The sequence below is a fragment of the Micropterus salmoides genome, unplaced genomic scaffold, assembly GCF_014851395.1.
Source record: "Micropterus salmoides isolate LMB-PRFRI ecotype aquatic unplaced genomic scaffold, ASM1485139v1 Ms_hic_scaffold_14, whole genome shotgun sequence".
In the NCBI taxonomy this organism is placed as follows: Eukaryota; Metazoa; Chordata; class Actinopteri; order Centrarchiformes; family Centrarchidae; genus Micropterus; species Micropterus salmoides.
The window spans coordinates 3,512,604-3,536,461 of record NW_024040485.1 but is presented as its reverse complement, the minus strand read 5'-3'; the positions used below and the strand labels follow the sequence as shown (position 1 = coordinate 3,536,461).

General features: G+C 40.5%; 1 protein-coding gene across 1 annotated transcript; it reads right to left on the bottom strand.

The window, feature by feature from the left end:
- LOC119902949 (double-stranded RNA-specific editase B2-like) lies at positions 1-23,858 on the bottom strand. The gene is made up of 11 exons (XM_038719354.1): positions 23,792-23,858; positions 23,261-23,296; positions 21,769-22,706; positions 14,971-15,088; positions 13,262-13,430; positions 11,470-11,621; positions 9,993-10,007; positions 7,398-7,551; positions 5,903-6,084; positions 4,478-4,659; positions 1-885 (listed from the first exon to the last, which is right to left on the bottom strand). Exons 1-11 carry the CDS (start codon positions 23,856-23,858, stop codon positions 721-723), a joined length of 2,178 nt encoding a protein of 725 aa, XP_038575282.1. The 3' UTR covers positions 1-720.

Genomic DNA, 23,858 nt, shown 5'->3' with positions numbered 1-23,858 from the left:
TGTGGTTCCCCTTTTAATTATCCAAATCAGTTGTGTTTTAGATATAACTTGGATTTTTGCAGCCATTTTGCCGGCAGCTCGTTGATACTTACTGTAGGATAGTTGTTTTCACAGGTGGGAGATAACAGACAAATATTACAAGGCTAACATACATGGCTGCTTATAATTACATTCTGTACGATATGACAGTAACACTGAATTATTCCACATGTTCCACATTTACACATCCAGCTCTAAGTGTGCAGTTATTTACTTATTACTCAGTTGCTGTATATTGCTTAGTTAAACTTATAGAAAATGTCTTCACCGTTAGTCAAGTGAGCTAGCTAGCTAGCTAAGTGCTTACAGCAACATTGTTGTTCAGGTTTGATCTAGCCAGATGAGCTAGCATTAGCTTCCAGAGCGGAAGTTTAGGCTACTTCAGCTAATGTTATGCACTATGACGTCTACTCCAGCTTTTGTCTAAAGTTGATTGACTTTTTTTAAATATTCTTTGCTAATTTGCATAATGGAGAATTCTTTACTTGTCTGTCCCGAGTCGCTCCAATGATGCCATTTTCACACAGTTAATAATTCCTCATTTAAGATAAACAGAAGTGAAATTCCCAATCTTCTTCTCTGTCTAGAGTGACAATCTTTGTTCCTCACTCACGCACTCACAAAGAAAAGCATACATGACCTTCACTTTAACCGTCAATATTCAGAATTTAAAACAGATTTTCACACATTGATGTTGAAGTGACCCAGTTCTGGAGGTTTTCTGAGCCAAATTCCAAGCCCTCCGCCCTGCAGAGCGCCTGTAAACTGCTGCATCACCCTTTGGTAGCATCCAGCAGTCATCTTGGAAGCAGAATATGTCCCTGGGGTGGCTTCTGCACCATTCAACTGAGAAAGAAAGACAGAAACACAATTTGCTACCATAATGGATAATGATCAAAATACACAAATAAACTGAGATCTGTTTAGGAGATATTTTGCAGTGTTACCATAACACACACTGTTTCCAACTTGAAATGTTGATATGAAGACTGGTGAGAGTAAGTGCTGCACTCATCCATTTGTTTTTTAAGAAGGGTTCATGTTGAATTCTCAGCTAAAATAACACCTGTCAATCATCTGTTGTACTGTTCAGCCTCCTCAAAATGACACCTGTCCCATGAAATGGCTATTTTGCACGGCAGACATTTTAACTGCAGGATGCTGTGCATTTTGATTGCAATGCAGGAAAAGCACAGGTGTGACTAATAACAAGGTTATTTCAAGGTTTCCCTGTAAACCACACCAGTGAGCAGCAGGGACCTGGAAATGACACATCTAAATGGTCGTTAATGTTATTGGTCACACCTGTGTTTGACAAGCCAGAGTATCAGCACTGAAAAGTCTGTTAAGCCTCTCTGACACTGAATGGACCTTTCAGTGAAATAGGAAGTAGCCATAGTTTTTACAATGAAAACATACTTCATGTTCAAAAATTCTGGATTTTTTCAATTAAGGTGAAGGAGTGGGTATAATTTTAAGAACTTTTAAAGAAGTGATTTAACTGTTTTTTTTGTGTTATAACAAGTATAATGTTCTTTTTTTTAAAGATGAATGTTTTGTTGCCAAAAGTGTTAAGACCATTTTATCACAAACTGTTGTGAAACCAATTAAACTAGAAAACTGTGTGTATTAAAGTGACTAGGCCTTTTCACTGCAGCCGTTTTGACTTTTCATAGTAGAAAAAATGTGGTTTCTTGCTAAAATCTCATAATAAAATGCTTTGTCTTTGATGTGTCAATAAAGTGTCCAAAATATAAATTTATGGCTCACAGTAAAATAAACCTGAGCTTGGAAGTTCATTCTTGGCTCTGGAAACAGCATGTGTGACGAACCTTAATTACTAGCTTTTTTCTTAGCTTTCAACCGCATCCCAAAGTTCCACACTTAGATCATGTGAAAAACATGTGATCCAGCTCCATGCGCTCACGAAGACCATCAGATTGGGTTGAAATAAGGGGGTAAGGCTGCGTCCATTAATTAGACTGTCTATGGGTCGAATGCTCTGGATTTAATGAGTACCCATTAATTTGAACACAGATTAAGTAACTTAAAGTAACAGTTTAAGCACAACATTGTCATTTTATTGTTATTTCATAATACTTTTTTGGTTATTTTACATGAATGATTTCAGTTTTGTTTATCTTCTCTGTGCTCTTCACACGGGTTTGGATTGGACGGGGCTCAGTTGGGGAATTGTGACATCACATGTTTCCATGCACCAATCAGACTCATTGTCTCTCTGCCCCTCATTCAGTCTGTGTTTCTCTCCTCTTCCTGTGCATGTTCAGTTGTTTTCAACATGGTCTGTCTTCTCTTCATGTGATATTTAGAGCATCTTTTCTTACAATGAGTCCAGTTGCTTTTATAAATAATTACGACTCTGTCTGCTGTCACCAAATTTTAAAAAGAGTCTGTTTGGTCCAGCAACTCTCTCGGCATAAATATTTTAATTCACAGTGGAAATTAAACCCTGCTTTTAAAAACATCATTACATTGTGGTGGTTTTGGCCTGAGACAGTTTGGGAAGAACAAAGCAGTTGGCAGACTTCGGCCAGTTAGCGGCGCAGCAAACTTGCATTCCTATTAGCTGACTGAGTCTGGAATGGGCAACGAGCCGGGCTTAGCAGCCACCCAGTGATCTCTCTGTTCAGTGATCAATACAGTACCAAAGTGATTTACAGCAGCACAGACCAGGACTCTGACTTTGGGGACGACAAAGACAAGGTGAGTTAAGGTGGGGACAGGAGAGACATCAACCGGGAGAGGAGTGAGAGGGAGGTGCAGTGACAGCTTGTAGAGCCAGAATATTTTCACTTCTAGCTCCTGCACTAAGGGTTTATTGCCACCAAACCAGAGCTGGTGGAAATAGTGTTCCACTGTTGGAACAGTGGAAAAACTGACCACAATAGTTTTGGTGAGTTTTATTTTTGTCTGTTGTGTTTGAATTAAGTGTATTTTACGATTCGTTAACAAGGCAATTAGTTTGGTGGAGTAGAGAAACTTAAATTCAGAAGATGTACAGTTGTATTTTTCTGTTTGATAAGAAAAATAAGAATGTTTCCTTTCTCGGCGATTTGTGAGTTTATTTTGTTTAGTGTTTATTAAAAAAGCTACAAGAGCTTGTGCTTGCACACATCTCCCAGCTGAAATTACAAGGGGGAGACCAGGGCCGGTAGGCTATTTATCAAGCTTCTCAAAGTGCCATTTTAGTCTTAAGTGCTGAGAATTCATGAAATTTACTCCTACTTTTAAACTTAAGAATAAAAGCAAGTTATCAAATATCTTAAAGCTAAGAATCACTCTTACTCTCCCAGTTATTTAAGAGGTCTCTCGAAGGGTTAGGAGCTGCCTGTAGGGCTTGTGATGGCCCTGTGGAGACAGAGACATGTGGAGAGGAGAGGAAGAATTCTGACGACGCGCAAGTTAATAAGACGGGGTCGGACAGCGCAGGCATAATCTTTGTCAGCGAGTTGGGGAGGGACGTCATCTGACTTTAAGCAATAGGCCTAATGCGTTTTCAGCTAAACTTAAGGTGGTGATGACACTTCCTTTCTTTGCCACAGGACAAACGCAGCAATGCTGATGATTTTGGCCGTCACAACCATCAATAAGCGAATAGTCATGGACTGTCACGTGTTTCATCGACTTCCCAACAACACCCCCGTAATCCGACAGAAGCAAACACAGTTCATGCAAATAACCGGCTTCACAGGAGTAGTAGGCGCATGTGGTGGCGCTCATATAAAGATAAACTTTTTTATCTTTAATTTTTTAATGTGTAGGCCTATATCATAATGTATTCTCTTGAAAATGATTTATTGTTGAATGTGTGTTGAATATAAACTCCTCTTAGGAATTTCACCATTCAATGTGAATTTATCTGAGAATATTCTTAAATAAAGAAATCTATTCAGTGATTGGTCCTTGGTGACATCGTCATCCAAAATCCTGTTTGCGGCACAGCAAAGTGTTGTGAATCAGCACTCAGACTGACACTTAAGATTTAGTCCTACACTTCACTCAAATTAGGACCATGATGCTTGATAACTAACTTTTAAGCACAGCTTTGAGCCAAGAATGTTTTCACTCTTAAGTCAATTCTTAGCAGTGTTCTTATGAGTAATTCTGAGAAGCTTGATAAATACGGGCCCAGAGTATAGTATCAGACTATCGCCTCTCAAGGCACAAAGTGGTATTACGCAACAATTCATACACATTGCACCTTTAAGTGAATGTTATGAGCATATTTCCTTTATAAGAATGTTTTTTGTTTTGTGCTCTACATTAGCTAATTGATCAAACAGATGTTTGTCAAATCCCACGATCCCACAACCAAGAGAGAGAGTTTAGGGACTTAGGAAAAATAAGCTCAGGTCACATCCCCTCCCTGCCTGAGCCCACTGGGGCATCTCCTGACGGTTTAGTGTTTCTGACCCACCTGCTGCTGCAGCCTCTGCCAGCGGGCAAAGATGGAGCGCCTGCAGAGCCGTGACGGCGTCCCTGAGTCCTTCCTCCTTCCTGTGGAGGTGCTGATCTCCTCCAGGCCTCCGTCACCGTGGCTCCAGTTCACACTGACGTTCGGCGCCTTCCCTGCTGGCCGAACCTCGCTGCTGCTCAGACCTATGCAGACGGAGAGGAAACCACAAGGAAAGGTTGATAGCAGATAGTTATTGAGACTGGTGTTCTCACTGAGTGAGTTCTCACAAATACCAATGTTTTTTCAAAATAGTTTGTACTTTAAGTCTCAATAACTATTGGATGGATTGCCATGAAATGTTGTATGCATTCATGTCTCCTTCAGGTTGAATAGTAGTAACTAAAAAAAGTATTGGCTATATTATTGGCTTAAAGGACACCTATTTTGATTTTCCATATAATATATATGACTTATCTACAATGTTACAATGTTGGATGTGCATGTTAAACATGGCCAAAGCTTCAAATAATGAGGTTAAAGTATTTAAAAGAAATCCCTCAGATTTCCTCCTGTAATGAACGCTCTGTTTTGAACTGCTTTTTCAACCAACGGCTTCCCCGTTCTACAACACACGGGGCTACACGGAGCCGGTGTTCCATATATGGTCATTTGCTCCGCACAGCAACACTCAGTCTGCTTGTACCGCTCACGACAAGAACAGCGTGGTAACATGCTTCAAGTCTTGGCCAATCAGAAGACAGTGAGCTTTGAGAGGGTGGGCCTTAAAGGGACAGCAGCATCTACAGCTTGTTTCAGACGCTGAATGAAGGCCTACATGAAGAGCCAGTATAAGATAGAAAATGATTTTTTACATTTAACATGAACATTTAATCATGCAAAGCTGCCATACAGGAGTCACAGATTTACAATATAGGACTGGAAAAGCAGTATAATTGGTCTCCTTTAATAATGCTAAGAGCAATATAATGTTGCAGCTGTATAGCTTTAAGTACAGTTTGGTTGCATAATCTGTCAGAGAAGTACGATATTTCCTTTTGAAATGTAGTGGAGTAGGTTAAAGTAGCATAAAATGTAGTACTTAAATAACAACCTATTGTACTGTAATCAAATACAACACTTGAGTAAATGTGTTTATTTCTTTTCTACCACACGATTCTGTCCCACAATGCATTGTGCAAATTCTGATTCTGAAAGTGATTATCTGCAATGATCACATTGTTTTAAACTTAATGTTTAGCTTTTTTTATTATTTTTGGTTATTGTAGTTTGTAGCTTTCACTGCTCATGCATGTTTATCTCAAATGAAACAGAAACGCATCACTTCCTGTGTAACAGCTTACACCTACCAGACGGAGTGAATAAACTGTCTTACTGAGCAGGATTCATATTTTTAGGTGTGTAAAACAGGACTGCATTTGGACCTACAGCCAAGCAACAGCTGCTGCCGTCGGTATGGGGAGGGCAGGTGCTTGACGGATGCGAGGCGGCGTGCCATGGCTCTGCCCAGGTGACCTGTGTGGCTGAGCGTTCCCACCGTCAGGCTGTGCAGGTAAACCGGCTCCACCAGGTGAGACAGGAGTGCCCCCTGGAGGCCCACAATGCTCCACCTGTTGAGAAGTTTAAAAGATGAGCAGCTGATATGAGGGCAGTCTGACGGCTTTTCAGCTGAGAAGATTTCCACTCAGGGCCCATTAAGATCTGACTGCCGTTTGACTGTCTAGACTGCACCAAACTGTTACTCCTCTGCCTGAACTGAGTGAACATTATATGAAAACCAGCTACAGTGGCCCTGACGTAGACCAGCTGGGTGAGAGATGTGATTTCTCTTTTACTTCTGTGTTTGAAATGAGGAAATGGAAAGGAAGAAGTGAAGAGAGGGGTAGTTGGTTTAGCAGCAACTCAAAGAGACTCCTGATAACACAACACTGAGGCAGCTGTGAACTGTGTCTGGTTTGCTTTCTTGGTGGAGACAAGAGTATAAACCATATTTGGTACCATAATTTATTGACAAAATCTGCATCTCATGCTTGTTTTCAAGTTATTTATTTCCATCTTTTTGGCTTTGAATTTTGACCTTTGATCTTCAGGTGTTTCCTAGAATAAAGGCATGTCGACTCCAGGCAGTTGTGAGTACTTTCAGGCTGACTAGAAAGCAGAAATGGCAGATTTTAAACTGCAGTGGGAACAGAGCCGTGGTGGAAGAAGTATTCAGATATTTTACTTCAGTAAAAGTAATAGTAGTACTAGTAGTAGTAATACCACATTTAAAAAAAACAAATCAAAGTGCTACATTGAAAATCTTAAATAGAATTAGTATTTAGTATTAATAATCAGAATCTGCAAAATAACTAAAGCTGCCAGATAAATGAAATATGAAAATACTCAAATAAGTACCTCAAAATTGTACTTAGGAAGGTACTTGAAATGTAAATGTAGTTAGTTATATTCCAACACTGGAAGAGAGTCATTATACAAATATTGACATGCAGTAAAGGATAATTGCAGTTTATTCAAAACGTGTCTTAATACAGTATATGTAATAATATTGTAGTTAATTGCTGAGATCTGGGAACAGTGTGAGGTCAACTGAGTCAACAATCAGATGATGATTCAGGTTGAAAGAAACAGTTTATCCAGATTATCTGTGGGCTTGTAATCCACTTTATTTGGAGGTAAAACTTGAAGTGACCATAGCTAGTGGTCACTTTAATAGTGTTTTCATTGCACATGAAAACTGTTCAGTTAGTAAAGTGGAAATTTTAGAGTAGATAGTTTTCTATCAATCATAATTGATAGAAACTACAAAAACAAGACCTAATAATATATCCACGTTTTATTACACTATCAACTGAATTGCCTTAAACTAAAAACATTTTATTAAATATCAGGACAGAGCTTATAGGGCTGATTATAAACTCACTTTGCCATCTTGTCGGTGCATGACATGGTGACAAGAGGTTTGCCTGGTGCCACACTGTCCCATTTCTGATTGGCTCTTCGTGCTGTGACAGGCAGCGTCCCCTCGCCTCCGTCCACCTTCACCCTGAGGTGACAGCGGAACCTCCTGCTGGGATCTGACACAAGCAGAAAACGTCAGGTCACTGGAGTGACAAATACTCCCCCCTTCCTCTGCTGCCACTGCTGAAATGCTTTTAAGTAAGGCATTTTAAACAAACCCTGGATACTACTTGGCTGGTCTGATGGAAGGTCTACCACTTTTGTCCAGACTGAAAAATCTCAACTATTGGATAAACTGGAAGAAGATTTGGTTCGGACAGTCCTGAATCTCTAGAAGATTAATCCTACTGACTTAGGTGATTTCCTGACTTTGACTCTAGTGGCACCGTAAGTTAAATTTTTGCTGTTATGAGTTAAATATCTGCACAACTATTGAATGGATTGGAATGAAATTTAGTATAGCCATTGATGTGCTTCTCAGGATGAGTTGTAATAACTTTGTTGATCCCCAGACATTTCCTCCATCACAACCATCAGGTCAAAATATAATATGTCCAATCCTGTGGTTTATGACTAAAAGTTTCTGATTTGTTGTAGCCTACTGACTTGTCAACAGTGTGGGGCAGTAACACGTTAACTAAAGGACCAAAAACTACAAGAACAAAGGAGAACAAGAGAGAGGCGGTCTTTCCACAGCTGTAAGTAGCTGCCATTATAAGATGCAAAGAACATTGTTGTCTATTGTAAACTCTTTGCGACCAGCAAAAAACTTCCAACCATGAACAATTCTACTTCTAATTTATTGAAGCATATCTGCTGAAGCAGGACAGCAACATTAAACTTACAGAAAGAAACTCCAGCAGCTACTGCCAGTGATGCTTGGACTCGTTTGGCGTTTAGTTTTTAATTTCAGTTGTGAGAGACTGCTTTGTTTGGGTGGTAGTGAAAGCAGTGTTGCACATTGATTTATCTCTCTCTCTCTCTCATGAACACTGCTGCACAAACCTGTCCAAAGTTAGAATACAGCTGAGTTGTCGAGATTAGCGACCCCCCCCCGCGCTGCACTTACGCTGTCATTCTGTGGGAAACACTGGAAAGTAATATAGTACTAACGTGTAACATAACTAGTTACTTTTATCACCCAGTAATAAGTAAAATAATATCACTTTTTTAAGGAGTAATAAGTTACTAGTAATATATTACCATTTCTGAGTAACTTGTCCAACACTGCTTGTCAATAATCAGAACCATTCTTGAAGAACAAATTCAATATTGTGAAAGTATTCTGTAGCCCCATGTCAGTACAGTTAATGTCCTGCTCCATCCAGGCTGTGATTGGTCGGTTCATGAAAAGTGACATTGACAAACAACTTTATGCACACGCTTTGATTAAAAGTCACCCAACCTTTTCTCTACTCTGTCTCCACTGGTGAAGAGGGCAGGAAAGAGTAACGTTACCGGCAGCTTGTGAGAAGTAAAATGTACTGGCTCATTTCAAACACTGTGTTTTTTATGCTGTAGCTGTCTCTCTGCTGTCGCTGTTGTGCTGAGGGTAATGATTAAGATGTAGTTTAGACAAATGGTGGAATGTGAGAAGGTAAAGAGAAAAGTCAAAGCAATGAAAAAATGCATATTATGAATGTCGACTATAGAAAGCAAAAGACTAACCAACATGTAGACATTTTTCTTGCACAAGAATTTAATGAATTAGAACAATGTACCATAAAGAAACTGCTATAACTGTAATTAATATTGGACCTGAAGTTGTATATGATGACTTTTATCTGAAATTATAGGCTAATGAATACACTAATATTGTCCCTAATCAAATCTTAACAAGACAGAAAACAGTTTTATTTGTGAATCATTTGAATTATTGAATATCAAAAAGCTGTTGAAATGTTACAAATACTATAAACAATCTGTATTGCAACATATATTAGTATTATACTAACATTAAACTTTTTATTTATTGTTATAATATTGTACACACATGTATATTAGTTACTCCTCCAGGTGGATAGAGTCTCTGCAGTGGACAGATGTATTTAGCCAGAGCAATCGCAGGAATATTTGCACCTGTCACCCCCTCTCTTCTTGAGAGCAGCACGCATCCCTTGTTCTGTTTTTACTAAAGTTAATGTTGCAGTATACACTTTATTAGGTACGCCTGTTCAAATACTTGTTAAAACAAATAGCTAATCAGCCAATCGCATGGCAACAACTTAATGCATTTAGGCATGTAGATGTGGTCAAGACAACTTGCTGAAGTTCAAACCGAGCATCAGAATGGGGAAGAAAGGGGATTTAAGTGACTTATTTAAGTGAGTTAATTGTGGCATGGTTGTTGGAGCCAGAGTATTTCAGAAACTGCTGATCCACTGGGATTTTCACCACAACCATCTCTAGGGTTTACAGAGAATGGTCTGAAAAACAGAGGTCAGAGGAGAATGGGCAGACTGGCTTGAGATGACAGAAAGGCAACATCAACTAAAATTACCACTCATTACAACCAAGGTATGCAGAATACCATCTCTGAACGCACAACATGTGGAACCTTGAAGCAGATGGGCTACAGCAGCAGAAGACCACACTGGGTGCCACTCCTGTCAGCCAAGAACAGGAAACTGAGGCTCCAAATCACACAGGCTCACCCAAACTGGACAATAGAAGATTAGAAAAACATTGCCTGGTCTGTTGAGTCTCGATTTCAGCTGCAATATTCAGATGGTAGGGTCAAAATTGTGAAAACATGGATCTATCCTGCCTTGTATCAACGGTTCAGGCTGGCGGTGGTGGTATAATGGTGTGGGGGATATTTTCTTGGCACACTTTGGGGCGACAGCCTACCTTAGTATCGTTGCTGACCATGTCCATCCCTTTATGGCCACAGTGAACTATCTGCTGATGGCTACTTCCAGCAGGATAATGCACCATGTCACAGAGCTCAAATCATCTCAAACTGGTTTCTTGAACATGAGTTCACTGCACTCCAGCGGCCTCCACAGTCACCAGATCTCAATCCATTAGAGCACCTTTGGGATGTGGTGGAACGTGAGATTCACATCATGGATGTGCAGCCGACAAATCTGCAGCAACTGCGTGATGCTGTCATGTCAATATGGACCAAAGTCTCTGAGGAATGTGTCCAACACTTTGATGAAAGTTCTGAAGGCCAAATGGGTTCCAACAAGGTACTAGTAAGGTGTACCTAATAAAGTGGCTGGTGAGTGTAAAGTGTGTGTGTGTGTGTGTGTGTGTGTGTGTGTGTGTGTGCGTCCATACACATTGGTATGGTGCCATCAATTACTTGAATTCCCCCCAGCCCCAACCTGCCACCTACTGCGGGTATCCATCTGCCTCCTGCCCCCACTGACCTCTTTTTTGAAAACCAAAATATGGTCACCTTAACATATAGCGCTTCTTATTGAAACCCAAAACTCTCCTGCAGCTGCATTGTATCTACTCTATTTACTGTGACCCTCTTTCCCTCTGAGGGATTCCTCTCTGTGTAAATGTAATGATTGTCACTAAATGGCAGCTTCAGACAAAAGCTTTTACTCATGGTAAAAACTGATGCTTACTGATGATGTTTAAGATCGATGAAAAATTGTCTGCATCAAACTCCAAAGTAGCTGCAGAAAAAACGTCAACATAGATTACATTTTATTCAGTCATCCATGACGAGAGGAAACATAGACCAAGCTCCTTAATGAAGCTAGAAGTTGTGGTGTTTATTAATTAATGTGTTCACAGAGTTAAGTGTTTTATGGTGGATTTTTTCCTTTAAAAATAAATGAAACCATCTGAGGCTAGTGGGTTTGTGCAGCATCTAAGAACAGAATATAAAGAGTTGCGGAACAAATAGGCTATTAAAGTACAGAAAATACCTTATCTACAACACTGCATTGATAATAACTTAATAATAAGTGTGTAGGAGCAGAAATGTGTCCCCAAAAATCTGACTTCTTGACATATTTACAACACTAGAATTCAAAACAACAAAAATCAGAATCTTAACATGATCATCTCACATGCAGCCGTGGTCTCGTAGGGGCAGTTGAGACGAGCGTCTCCACATGGCGACGAGCTGACGTACATGTGGAAGAGGACGCCGTCCCGCAGCCGGAGGCCGCCGTTTTTATTTGGTATGAAGATGGATTGTTCCTCACAGTCTGCTGGTTTACTTCAGAGAGGAAAGAAAATACAAGCAAGAGGAAGATTAATTCCAACTTGAGACAAAGACAGTCTAAAAGAAACAAAACAAAAAAAAGACTGACCACACAAACTGAAAACAGGTTAGATGACCTATTGATTCCTTTGACAAAACTTCCTTTATTACCACGAACACGTGCACACTGAAGTTTATTTTGACTAATACACTGTCCTGCTGCCCCAAAAACTCCCTAGAGCACCAAATCTTGATTAATCCACCACTTAAAATAGTCCCCCACAAATGTTTACGTAACATTTGATAAAAAACTTACAATGAGCAGCTGTTTTGGGAAATTACTGAGCTTTTTAAAAAATATATATATTTGTGAGGTGTTTTTTAAGATTTACGTCTTCAGGAAGAATAAGTGGGCTTTGGGCTTAGAGCCAAAGTCAGTAAGTCAAAAAGTACTGAGAGATGGACTGACACTGTCAGGGTCTTTCTTTTGGCTTTGCTGTAATCTGATACTGTTTCAACACCTTTTTATGTTTCCGATTGTTGAAATAAGCTATACAATAATAAAAAGGAAATCACCGACCCTGACGGATAAAGGAGGTTGATCACCATGTAAGTTACCATTGGCTATTAAGCCTTTTCTCTCTTATGCCATAACTTGCTAATATGCATATATCTTAAGCTGTCAACAATAACTGAGACCCATGCGAGCTGTGTTACTGGTCTTGTAACGTGATCAAAGTGAGGATAATGTTGCAGCGTGTAGCCTCATGTTATGTACTGCAGCCTTCAGCAATATCATTAATTGATTTTACTTCAGTCACAGATGCCGACACCCTCGCCTTAATAAAGGCCTTGATCAAGCTGGATGAACTCTACAGTAAATGTAATGTATTCTTTCAGTGTTTCCCACACACTGATTTATTTGTGGCGGAATGCCACATTATCAACTTATTTATTATCTAAAATGGGCAGCGCATATATTCGCTCAGCACCTCCTCTCGCTCGGTCCCTCTCTCTCTCCGCTGTCATTCTGTGGGAAACATTGTGTTTACAAACTATAATTTGGATTCATGTTGATAAATGTGAGTGGGCAGGAGGGTGAGTGTGAGCAAGCATTCTCAATGTGACAACCCTTTCCATTATTTCGTGACTGGTACCCTACAGGCCTGTCTTGATTATAAAGTAGCCTACTACTATATTCCAGGGGCGCAGTGTCAGAGATGTGCTTTTTGTAGTCCATCTTTGGGACATTGTAGTTTTATCACGGGAGGCCACGTCTGTAACATCCGCCGTCTCATAATTACGTTGCCTAGAAAAGAGCAGTGGGATTCTGTGAGCCCCGCGGTCCTCTTTTCCTAAGTCCTTATGAATTCTCCTTCACATCTTTCCTTGACCTCGATGGAAAACATCATGAGGTGGTTAGGAAAGGAGATTTTTTTTACTTTTCGGACGCAGCCACAGACACACAGGCAGGCAGAGGGATTAGCAGGGGGAACAGGTAGAACAAGGAGACACAGAGCAGACAAGGCAGACACGAATAACTAGAACAGAACAGACCAAAGCAAAAGCATACTGACCAAATAAACTACAAAACCATGGGATTTGTAGACAATAGGAAAAATACAGATTTCAGGTTTGGAGCTGTGGGGTCGTACCAGAGCAGCAGCTCCAGCTGAGCATACAGGAATTGAACTAGCGCCCTTCGGCTGATGACTTCGGCATGGCAGTCGCTGAGCGTACTGCCGTGGTCACTCATGTTTTCCAAGTCCAGACACTTAGTCCCTGTGCCCAGAGACACAACCTGGGCTGATCTGAGGTCAAATCCTGGATGGAGAAGAGGAGGAGGCAGAAAATAAACAGACAGAAATGGAGGATGTGGGAAAATGAGAGAAACAGAAGAGAGAACTACAAATATAAATAACAGCTCAGTGACTTGTTGATCAAATGACTCTCTGATGGAACAAGACATTCAACACAATGCAGTACAAACTCTCAAAACAAGACATTTCCTCTGTACTCTCCCTTGCCTCGGTGTGCCGTCATAACCAGTACGTTGACACGATGAGACAAGCTAATGAAAAGTGTATGACTGAACAATCACTCCAACGTCTCAGAAACAGGCTGTTGTGTTGCAGTCTGGCCTCATCAAAGATTCACAGAAGGGTAAAGATGACTGTCTCCCCTCTGGTTCCGCAGAGTAATTTAAGGTAACTTGTTTGTTTGAATTGCAGCGATCAAATCCTCCTGCACTGTTTAAATGATGAGCTCTGACAAGTGGCAAAACTTTTCTATCCCCCTTTTTCTATTTGATGCTGTGGGTCTTAATTTTTCAGACATCATGTGACAAAAAAAAGGGATTTTAGGGGTACTGTGAGGTTTCCCCAGGTCATATTAAGGTCAGTTGCTGAGCTAAAGCTAAAGCCAAAAAACTAAACTAAGCCATAACAGTAAATCAGATTCTGTGTCAGCGCTCTGCCGGCTTGGTTGACTGTCTGATGTAGCTGCCTTGATAATGACGCACTGTGATCCATTTGTTAGGTAACCCAAGGTCGAGGTTGTCTTTATTCTGTTTCATTACAGACAGACGGACTCTGTCTAGAAAGGGTTGCATGCGGTTTGATTGACACGCAATGAAACTTAGGTTAACGTAGGTAAGCACAGTGTCCACTAGAATATTCACATGTATACAGGGGTGAACATTAACCTTATTTAGACACTTAGTGAATCTCTGTAGGTCTAGGAAGGATAAATAACCCAAGACAGGAAGTACCCTTCAGATTTGGTTTGGTACTACACTGTGTCTGCATGTTGTATGCTCTTGCAAGTTTCCCTGGTCGGGCTTCAATAAACATCGCTTTGTAAGACATCCAGAGTTTCAGAGACCTTATTCTGAGAAAAGAGAAAATAACCTGCTTAAAGAATTTTCATAACAGTGTGGGCTTTGTCTTTAAATTTCAGCTGATCAGATGTGTCCAAAGTCAGGGGTTCGATCTTCTGAAGTCATAATGCACCACCAAGGACTGCCCAGGATTAAATGTGGCTGAAAAGTGTTTTGTAATTCTGGGATCAGACTACACACTATTTTGGACAGATTACAAATCACAGTCAGAAATTCACAAAATGTTCAGTTTTTGTTAAAACAGCTGAAGAGAGGTGTTGCTTCAACTTTATAAACTCTATCACTTTGGAGGCTGCAGTTTATGGAACTGTTGAACTGTATTATACGGACAGGTGTTTCTATTATTTTGTCCACTCTATGTATACCAATACAGGTGGGCTAAATGGTGAAGTGAGTGATTCCGTCTCAGTGTCTGATCTCATCTTCTCATATGAGAGTTTTGACCATTTTGTCTCCACCACTCACCTCTGGTCATTAAGATCCCTGCCAGGACCTTGTGACGGACATGCAAGGTAGAGAAGCAACTGTGTGTCAGCTCTGTGTATTTCTCTCTCACAAGGTGGAACATCGACTCTGCGAAGAACTGCAGAAGAAGAAATGGTAGAAACATGGTTTAAAGAGTTGAGGATGCACAATGGACATGTCCTCATTTTTATGCTAACTCTATGTGATTCTCCTGTGTTATTACTTATTATGAGATGTGTTATTTATTGCTGTGATTATAGGTTAGGATTATCTACCGGGAAGTTTCAAAGTATGAAACTGACAACTAATATTGCCACACCTGTTACTTGTCTTATTTCTTTTTTATCCTGGCTGTGTTTCAGTGTACCCATGGATGTACACACAACTATCACTGGATTACTTTGACACTGAGAAAAACTAAAAATGTGATGATTCTCTGGCAAGTTCTGGAGTTATATTAAGTGTCTTTTTTATATGATTTCTAAGCGGGTTAAAGGGGAGCCTTTTTGTAATGGACATCTAGGACAATGATATCCTCGGAATGTGCAAAATAAATGTGCATCATGTCTGTATGTTCAGATTGGACAGTTCTGACACCAAGAAGGAGTATGATGTGTTGCGCTAATTGTAGCAATCAAGGTGCTAAGGGCTTTAAAGTACCTTAATTGCCTCTGTGTGCTGTATGTCAGAGCCAGTGCAGTTCCAACTGCTGGCCGTGTTGATAAGTGGGTCAAATGAGCAGCCAAACTACAATATCTAATTTCCTGTTGTGACAGCATACACCTGTCCCTTTCACCTCTCCCAATATCTTTGCCTCAAGTCTTGCAACAACTTGCCCAACAGTTTGAAAACCCCTGATATAGACATCTTTGTGAATCATGGCCTGCTTTAACTTGAAGACTGTAACCCTTGATCCAAATGGAACATTCTGCATTAAATGGAATTTAAATAATAAGCAGACCTTGCCATCTTGCACATTAAGATAAAACCAAATCCCCACTCAAACAAGTTGTTCTTTGCATTATTGCATTTCTGTTTTGTCATTTAACCCCTCCAGTCCCCCCCGCCTGTCCACAAGTTTCCCTCACAGCCTCCCACTGTTGCCAGTCTCCTCACCCTATATGTCCATGCACACCTTTTGCTCATAGTCAAGCTGCACCTGTCCCTCATCAAGCCTCCGTGTATAAACCCCAGGCATTGTCCTGCTCCCACTTGCTAGATTGTTATGCAATTTACCTGCCATACCATAAAGTTGATGCCTTAGTTACCTGTGCCTGTTTCATGTTTCAGCCTGCTTGCTGCCTCTTTATGTAAGGATGCTTTGGATTATCCGCTACCCATAGACCTGCTCTGTGTTTTCAACCTTTAATTCAACCTGCTCTTTCTGGGTTGACTTCCATGTTGCTGAGTCTCTGAAATTAATTGTAAAATAAAGAAAAAACTGACTGCTTGCTTCCTTATAAAAAATGTCCTTCAGGGTGCTACCAGCCAAGAACAAAGTCCCATAAATTCACATAAGTAGAATGAGCTCTCAGAGATTTTCTTCTTGCATTATTCTTTCATTAATAGCAACACTGTCCTTTGTTTCAGATGCTTTGGGTTCTGCTTCCCTCACTGTGTGCTCACTGTATACTGATTTTTAAATACATTTTAAAAATCCAATTACCAAAAGTAAAAAGTGCTACAATGGCAAATGAACGGATCATAAGGTTTATAATAACCAAAATACAATAATTTCCTATAAAACCTTCTCTGCTTACTAAAAGCGTATTGCTGCTGTTAAGTCTTAATGTTCCTACACTTAACGTAAAGTTGGCAGGAGAAACTGCTACATTCTACCTATATTTAAACAGAGGACATTGTGCTTTCTGCTGTCTTTATTTTCACCAGACAACAGCCACCAAAAACACACAGAAAACTTTCAAAGTCTGCAGGGATGCACCAACAGCTGTGACATTTGCTTGGACCACGACAGGCTCGCCAAAAGTCTCTTGACAGTCTGTCACTGATGGCCAAGAGTTTTTTCGCTCTCTAAACTCCCCCAGTCTGTGGAGGGAGATGTCACACTTCTACTTGTCAAAATGTGTCTAATTATATTTTTAGACGAGTGCCACTCTTTTGGCAGACATCAGGAAGTTACAGTTATTCGCTATATGTAGCTAAGTTCAGCAAAAAAGCAAAGAGGAGCATCAAAACAAAACAGCTGTGTGGAGGCTTAATTGGAGGAGGACCAGTGACGCTTTGATAAGATCATATAAATATAGGTTCTGCAAAATGTTCTCGTTATTTACTTGTCTGTAGAATATTTTAAAGAAAATAAGACTACTCAGCCTATCAACCTCTTTCTTCAGTTTGGAGGAAGCAGATGAAATATTTGACAGTCTGAATTGAGCACAATAGTATCTGCAAATAATTCATGTTAAATAAATACATTTGTATGCGATGGGTGGATAAACTACACTTCCACTGATTGTCTAAACTTTAAACTGCATGCACTCTCATACATAATCATCCCAATCAGATAAAAAAACATACAACTGATTTGAAGGTCATGTTTTTAGCAGATTTAATTACATGAAGAATAAAGTTAATTTCAGATTTGTGACAGCATATTAATGTGGTCTAGTCTAGGTTAGTGGGCAGAGCACGGTCAAAGTAATGGCATTATAGTTTTACTGGAACCACCCGTAAATTTAACATGTCTGCTGTATCGTAAACCAGGAAACATCTCCAACAAAGTTCACATTTCAAGACCAAAGACTGTTTGCAACACCTGACTCATGACATAGGCTCCTCTGAAATGGATATTACCACTGCCTTGTCAAATCTTCATTAATTGATTAATTAGCAGGCAGTGGAACAATGTGTGTTAAGAACATTTTAATTTTTTATTTGTTCCATTTGGTTAAATGGACTGTAGAGAGCCTTTCTAATCAAAGCACTTTACACTACATCTCACATTCACCCACATTCGTACACTGATGGCAGAGGCTGCCAACTGCTCATCACACACCCACACAAGCCATCGAAAGCAATTTGAGGCTCAGTGTCTTGCAACATGCAGACAGGAGAAGCCAGGGATCGAACTGTTTTTCTGATTAGTGGGTGACCCGCTCTAGCTCCTGAGCCGCAGCCACCCCCTGTTCCGGTTGCTGTTGCTAGCTACAGTATATAGCATGTAGTACAGTAAATACAAGTTAGAAGTCATCTGATCAGTTCACACACCCTGCAATATATTTCTGAAAGCTAGGAACACACATTCACAAGAAGGTCATGTGACCTGACACCAACACAGATATCAGATTAAAAAGACAATAATTGGAGCATAAAAGTTACCTACAAAGTTAACAAGTTTAGCACTGATGAAATGATCAGCTTGTTAGACAATAATAAGGCCATGTCATGTTAAACTGGACTGTGTAGTGTAACTAACCAGATGAGTGTCCACTGTGACTGTGTTTTATAAATATTAACACAATAATGTTATAGTAACACACGTTTTGAACGGCCACTCAGACAACTTGTGTTATCATATCATATTGTTATGAACACGTAATATTCACCCTGTACGAAAACTGGTCAGATATTTGACATTTGATCTCTGGGGCTGATAAAGTTACCAACGTGGAATGCCTAAAACTCCCTTTAGCGTCATACTTCAACGCACTCCGGGAAGCCCTGTAGCATCATTTATGAATGCTAAAAGCAGATATAGGGAATAAATCACAAAAAAGTCAGAGTAAGGAGGAGGTTGGGGTGGATGGGTGGACAGGATACTGGAATTTCATCCAGGAGACCGGTGTTTGTTTCCTATGTAAAACAAAAAGTCAACAGTTACTTAACGTACATAAGTAAAGTCATGTTACTAACAAAGTTAATTTAACCCAAAAACTATGATCTGTTCCTAAACCAAACTGCGAGGTTTCACAACGTTACCACGTGCTCTTTCACAATATTAACCACTAGTTTTATTTTGAAAGTCTAACCAGTTGCATACTTATTATTGCTAACTTGACAGGGCATTGAATATTATTGTTGCTGACTTGACCATCGAGCCCTACATGTCCAAAAACGTCACAAAAGGGAGTTATAAAGCGACGCCAAGGGGTCTTGACCAAGCATACATATGTGACGAGTATGGAGTGAGAATGTGTTGCTTGTACGAGGGTGAATTTTTACATAACTCATCTGATTTAATCATATTAAGGCTTTGGATTATGCATAAGTAAGGGCGTGGCCACTTTGAGTCAAAGGTGGGTGCCATCACAGGTGGCTAGCCGTTGGCTGTCTGCTAGCTCCACCCACGCTCCACCTCTTTGCCCATTTTTGAATTAGTTGGGAGTTAGGCGAGTCAGGAACTGCCGACATGGGGACAGCCGGAGCCACCACACTGAGCTTCACAATCGCTCTATAGAAACCGATGAGCGACTTGTTTCAGTGTCAGCTTTAAATAACCCAATGTGTGTAATATATGTATGAAATTTAAACTCTTCATCTTGTTAACCGCCCTAAGCTAAGAGATATTACAGAGACATGACCTCGGTGTCTGTAATTGTCTGTATGTCTCAACTTTTTTTGTGGCCATCATTTTGTAAGAGCAGAGGTTTTTTTGGAACTAAACTCTCTTGCTCAATGTTTTCTGGATGACAGTTGCACAAGGTCGTGTGTAATGAGTGTGTTAAACAATTATCTGTCAGATTATTATGCTCTTCACACCGCCTTCTCGCTCCACCTCAATCTCCTTGGTCTGCTGCTGCTCCTCCTTCATCCCTAATGTGCTGTAATAATGTTCATTAATGCGTCACGCTGCCTGACAGACAGTTCATATTGAAGGGGAGATGATGCTAAATGATCAGTTGGGGAGGCAGTAAAAAAACTGTCTTCTAGACAAAGAGGATTTGGTGTATCTGTCTAAAGCAGGGTAAAGTCACCCTTTTGTTCAAAAAGCATCAAAAAGCTTTTTTTCATCCAAAATGTTACATTTGCTTCCTCCTGTCTCTTAGCATATCTGCCGCAGGGTTTAATAAAGTATCTACATGTCTGCCTGACAACTCCTTCCTCCTTCCTTCACATATTTGGATGACAGCATGCTTCAGCATTAGCCATGCTCAGTCACCCCCTTCAGCTCTGTGGAGCCGATGTCAGGAGACAAATCTTCTTGTATTCATAAAGCACGACAGCAAAAGACGTAGAGGACAATTCTCGGAGGCTCAGGGATATAATGAAGTTGTTTAGATGCTTCAGACGAGCATACAGGACACCATCCAGTTCTCAGGCCGCAGGACATGATGGCCATTCTGATGTGCAGCACACTCCATTTGGTAGCATACGGCGCACCTCAGACCCATTTATCCATAGCGTTTAGAAGACTGGTGAAAGCTAAAAAGAGAAGGGGCAAATTCAGTGTCACTGCTTGAAGCTGACATGACACTGATGTCTCCAATGCGTCTTCTTCAACATGTGAAGGGCATGTGCTGATACGCTGAATCTGAAATAAATTCCTTTTTACATTACACTTCCCAGTCTCCTCTCTTTATTCCCTGTGTAATATGCTGACTAGACATTTCTCTACAAATGTGTGACCTGGCAGTTTGTGTAGGGGGGAAAAAATAATAGTTTTGCAGTATGAAAACTGTAATAGGGTCAAAACCCGGCAATTCTAAGGGGTCAGAAGCACTATTAGGGAAGTTAGACATAAAATTATTCCATTCCACTGTATTTATTAATAACATAACAGACAAGCAAGAGGAATATTTGACCAGGACAACTAGGAGAGAGTAACTCACAAGGGGCAAATGATATATGGAGCTGCATACTTACTGTGAAATTATATATATATAAAATGGTGCTTGGTAGTCGATTAAAAACTGCATTTTATTAAAAATGTATCTGCTGCCATCTCTGATAATGCTCTCTGGGTTGGAGATCGCTCCATGTGGAGAAAAAGCTGAGGCAACATAAGAGGGGTGGTGATGGTGCATAGATAAGATGCTTACCTTTGATGTGGGAGACCTGGGTTCAATTCCCACTGTGACCCATCCACCATTGTGTCTGAGCAAGACACTTAACCCCGAGTTGCTAGAGGCGTGCGACCTCTAACATGTATAGCAATTGTAAGTCGCTTTGGATAAAAGCGTCAGCTAAAAATGAATAAAGGACATGGCCCCTACAGATTACTGTATGGACTTTTTATTAACACTGGCATCTATAGATAGACTGGTGTGGGTTAACAAACAAAGTAATCTTTAATAAAATAAATGATTTTAAACATGGGGGGTTGATTAAATATACAAACTTAACGGATAATAACGGCACAGAAGGCATTCTGAGAGCTCATTTCTGTCAGCAGACTTCCAGTGAGAGCTGTAGTTTCACAGAGCTGTTGTGTAAAAATAAAAGAATGTGCCGTGATTAATTGTAAGGAAAATGAAACATCATCTATTTTACTGGTATTATGTATGGCATGCTGGGAGAGAAGACGCAAAACAAAAAGAACTGTTCCTATTGATAATCAGCACTGTTTGTATAAAACTGTGGAAAACCCCGATGTGCTAGATCTGACTGTTATTGACATTGATATGGTCATTAAACAAATACTGGAGGAGGAGAACTTTGGATAGATCTCAGCGTCTTCCCTGGAACATACTGGCATACAAAAGATTGAAACAGATCTATAAGCACTCTATTAACACTTTATAATTGCCTTTGACTGTGTTTGTTGTATTTATGAACTGAATATATATATTTTTGCCTCAAAAAAGATCTTTATTAAAAAAAACAGAAGGCTGACCTACTCACCTGAGGTAGCTGATTTTTGGCCCTGCTGCCCTGGAGGCCCATAATCTTTCTCTCCGGTCCCAGACTTATGTTGTAAATAGACTGTAGGGCGGCCGCTGCTGCCTGGGCCTTGGCCAGTCTTTTGCTGTGACCACACCCTTCAAACACCTTCCCCTCCACCCGTACCACCATAACAAAACTCCTCATTGGCCTGCCATGAACTCTCTCTGTCAGGCACAGGTACCTGAGTCCTGGTCGCAGCTCATTGAGCAGCACCACTGGACTAAGGTGCTCTAAAATTGAGGTGCTAAGTGCACATCTTTTTGAGACCAGGTCTAGTGTGAGTCGAACAAGTCGTCTGTGGTTGTAAACGCTGGAGAAAACCTCGTTTCTCGCTGTGTTGCAGTGCAGGAGGTCACAGTTTTCACGGAGTGATGGCTCACACTCCTTGAGGAATGCGTCGGGGATGTCTAGTTTATCCGCTGTAAAATCCATAGGAGTTCTGGTGAAGTTCCCCATGGTGGTGTGAGCCTGGGAGGCGTTGGGGAACTGAATGAATGACCGGAGAGCCAGTTCTGCAGCCCTCATCTTGGCCTGCTTTTTTGTTGGTCCTCGGCCCTCAAAGTGGAAACCATTTACCTCCACACCTACAGAAAACACTGGAGCATGCAGTGGGCCAGTCTTTGAAACAATCTCATACCGCAGACCGGGTCGTAACTCGTTCAGCTGCACCAGCGCGTTTTTCTGAGTGACAGCCCAGGCTGCTCTTTTACAAGGCAAGTGGCTTTGGTAGAGCAGCCGTTCTTTTCCATCCACCAAAGGCTGATTCCTCTTCAGAGCTCTTGGTCTGTGTTTGGGAAAAGTTGTGCAAAAAGTTGATGGATGAAACTTTCGTAGTAGGTCACAGTCCACCTGACTTTTATCATCCTGATTCTCTTTCACCTCCAAACTGCTGGTACCTGTTGACAGATCAAAATCATGATGGGAAACATAACATGAATGGAAATTAGATATTTCTGTAAGAATCACAATGCATTTTGTATGTGTGAATTGTACAGCAACATGCACTGTGCGTAACAACACTAAGGACGCTATTTTACAACTTAAACTCACGGTGTGAAGCGCAAGGCGCAGTTGCGTTTGGCGCCTGTCCAACTCCAGTTTTGCTAGTTTTACATCATAAAAAATGGCCAGAGCACCAGGCAAATGAAATAAAGGTTTTGGACTTAGCATGAAATCGCTTCCAGCTGTCTTAAGATTGCAATGTGCCAACAGTTTGCCAGATCACATACCAACACTCCCATGGGCACACAGATGGACACATCCGATCTCTCGCCTGCTCCCAACCTTTTTGGAACAACGGCTTTCTTATTTAAATGATAGAAGATGCTGTGAATTTAGCAATTAGTCAAATGTTCAGCAGTGGAAACTAACTTTAGAGTTCTACAGGCGACTTTCACCTTTGGATAGAATCATCTTAAATACGAGAATGTGTCGCTCCTGAAGTGTTCACCTTTCATCCATCTTCTCTGCTGTTTACGTCTCTTGTCTACAGTCTTTTTTGTAAAAGCCAATTAGAAACTCCTATATACGATGCAGAGAAATCTGCGTTGTCCAGACAAAATCTATCTGGGGAAACTAGGTTGACATCACATTTAAGATGTCAGCTGACTGGACATGGCCAACTGTAACCTGTTAACCTGTAAAAACAGCATGTAAACACACTGATTGATAACGTGGTGCTAGTTGAAAAGTCAGGGGATAACTAAAATTATTACAAATCATTCTGTAATATGACACAAACATGAATGACTATCCAAAACTTCATGGGGTTTCATGTTAAGCACACACTATATGGGTGTTTTGGAGTGGGTTGAAAAGTATAAACTTAAATATGGTAAATGTAATACACCAAAATAATCAACATAATTTCAACATAATGTGGGCTAGATACTTGACCGCTGTGGTATCATGTCATGGTAATCTGTCCATGGTAGCAGACCATAGAACAACATTTTAAAGAGCAAGAAGGTAAAAGATTTACTTGAATTGTCAGCTGATGATGCTCCAGTATCCCAGTATCGTATGGGACTGATGAGGGTTGATAACAT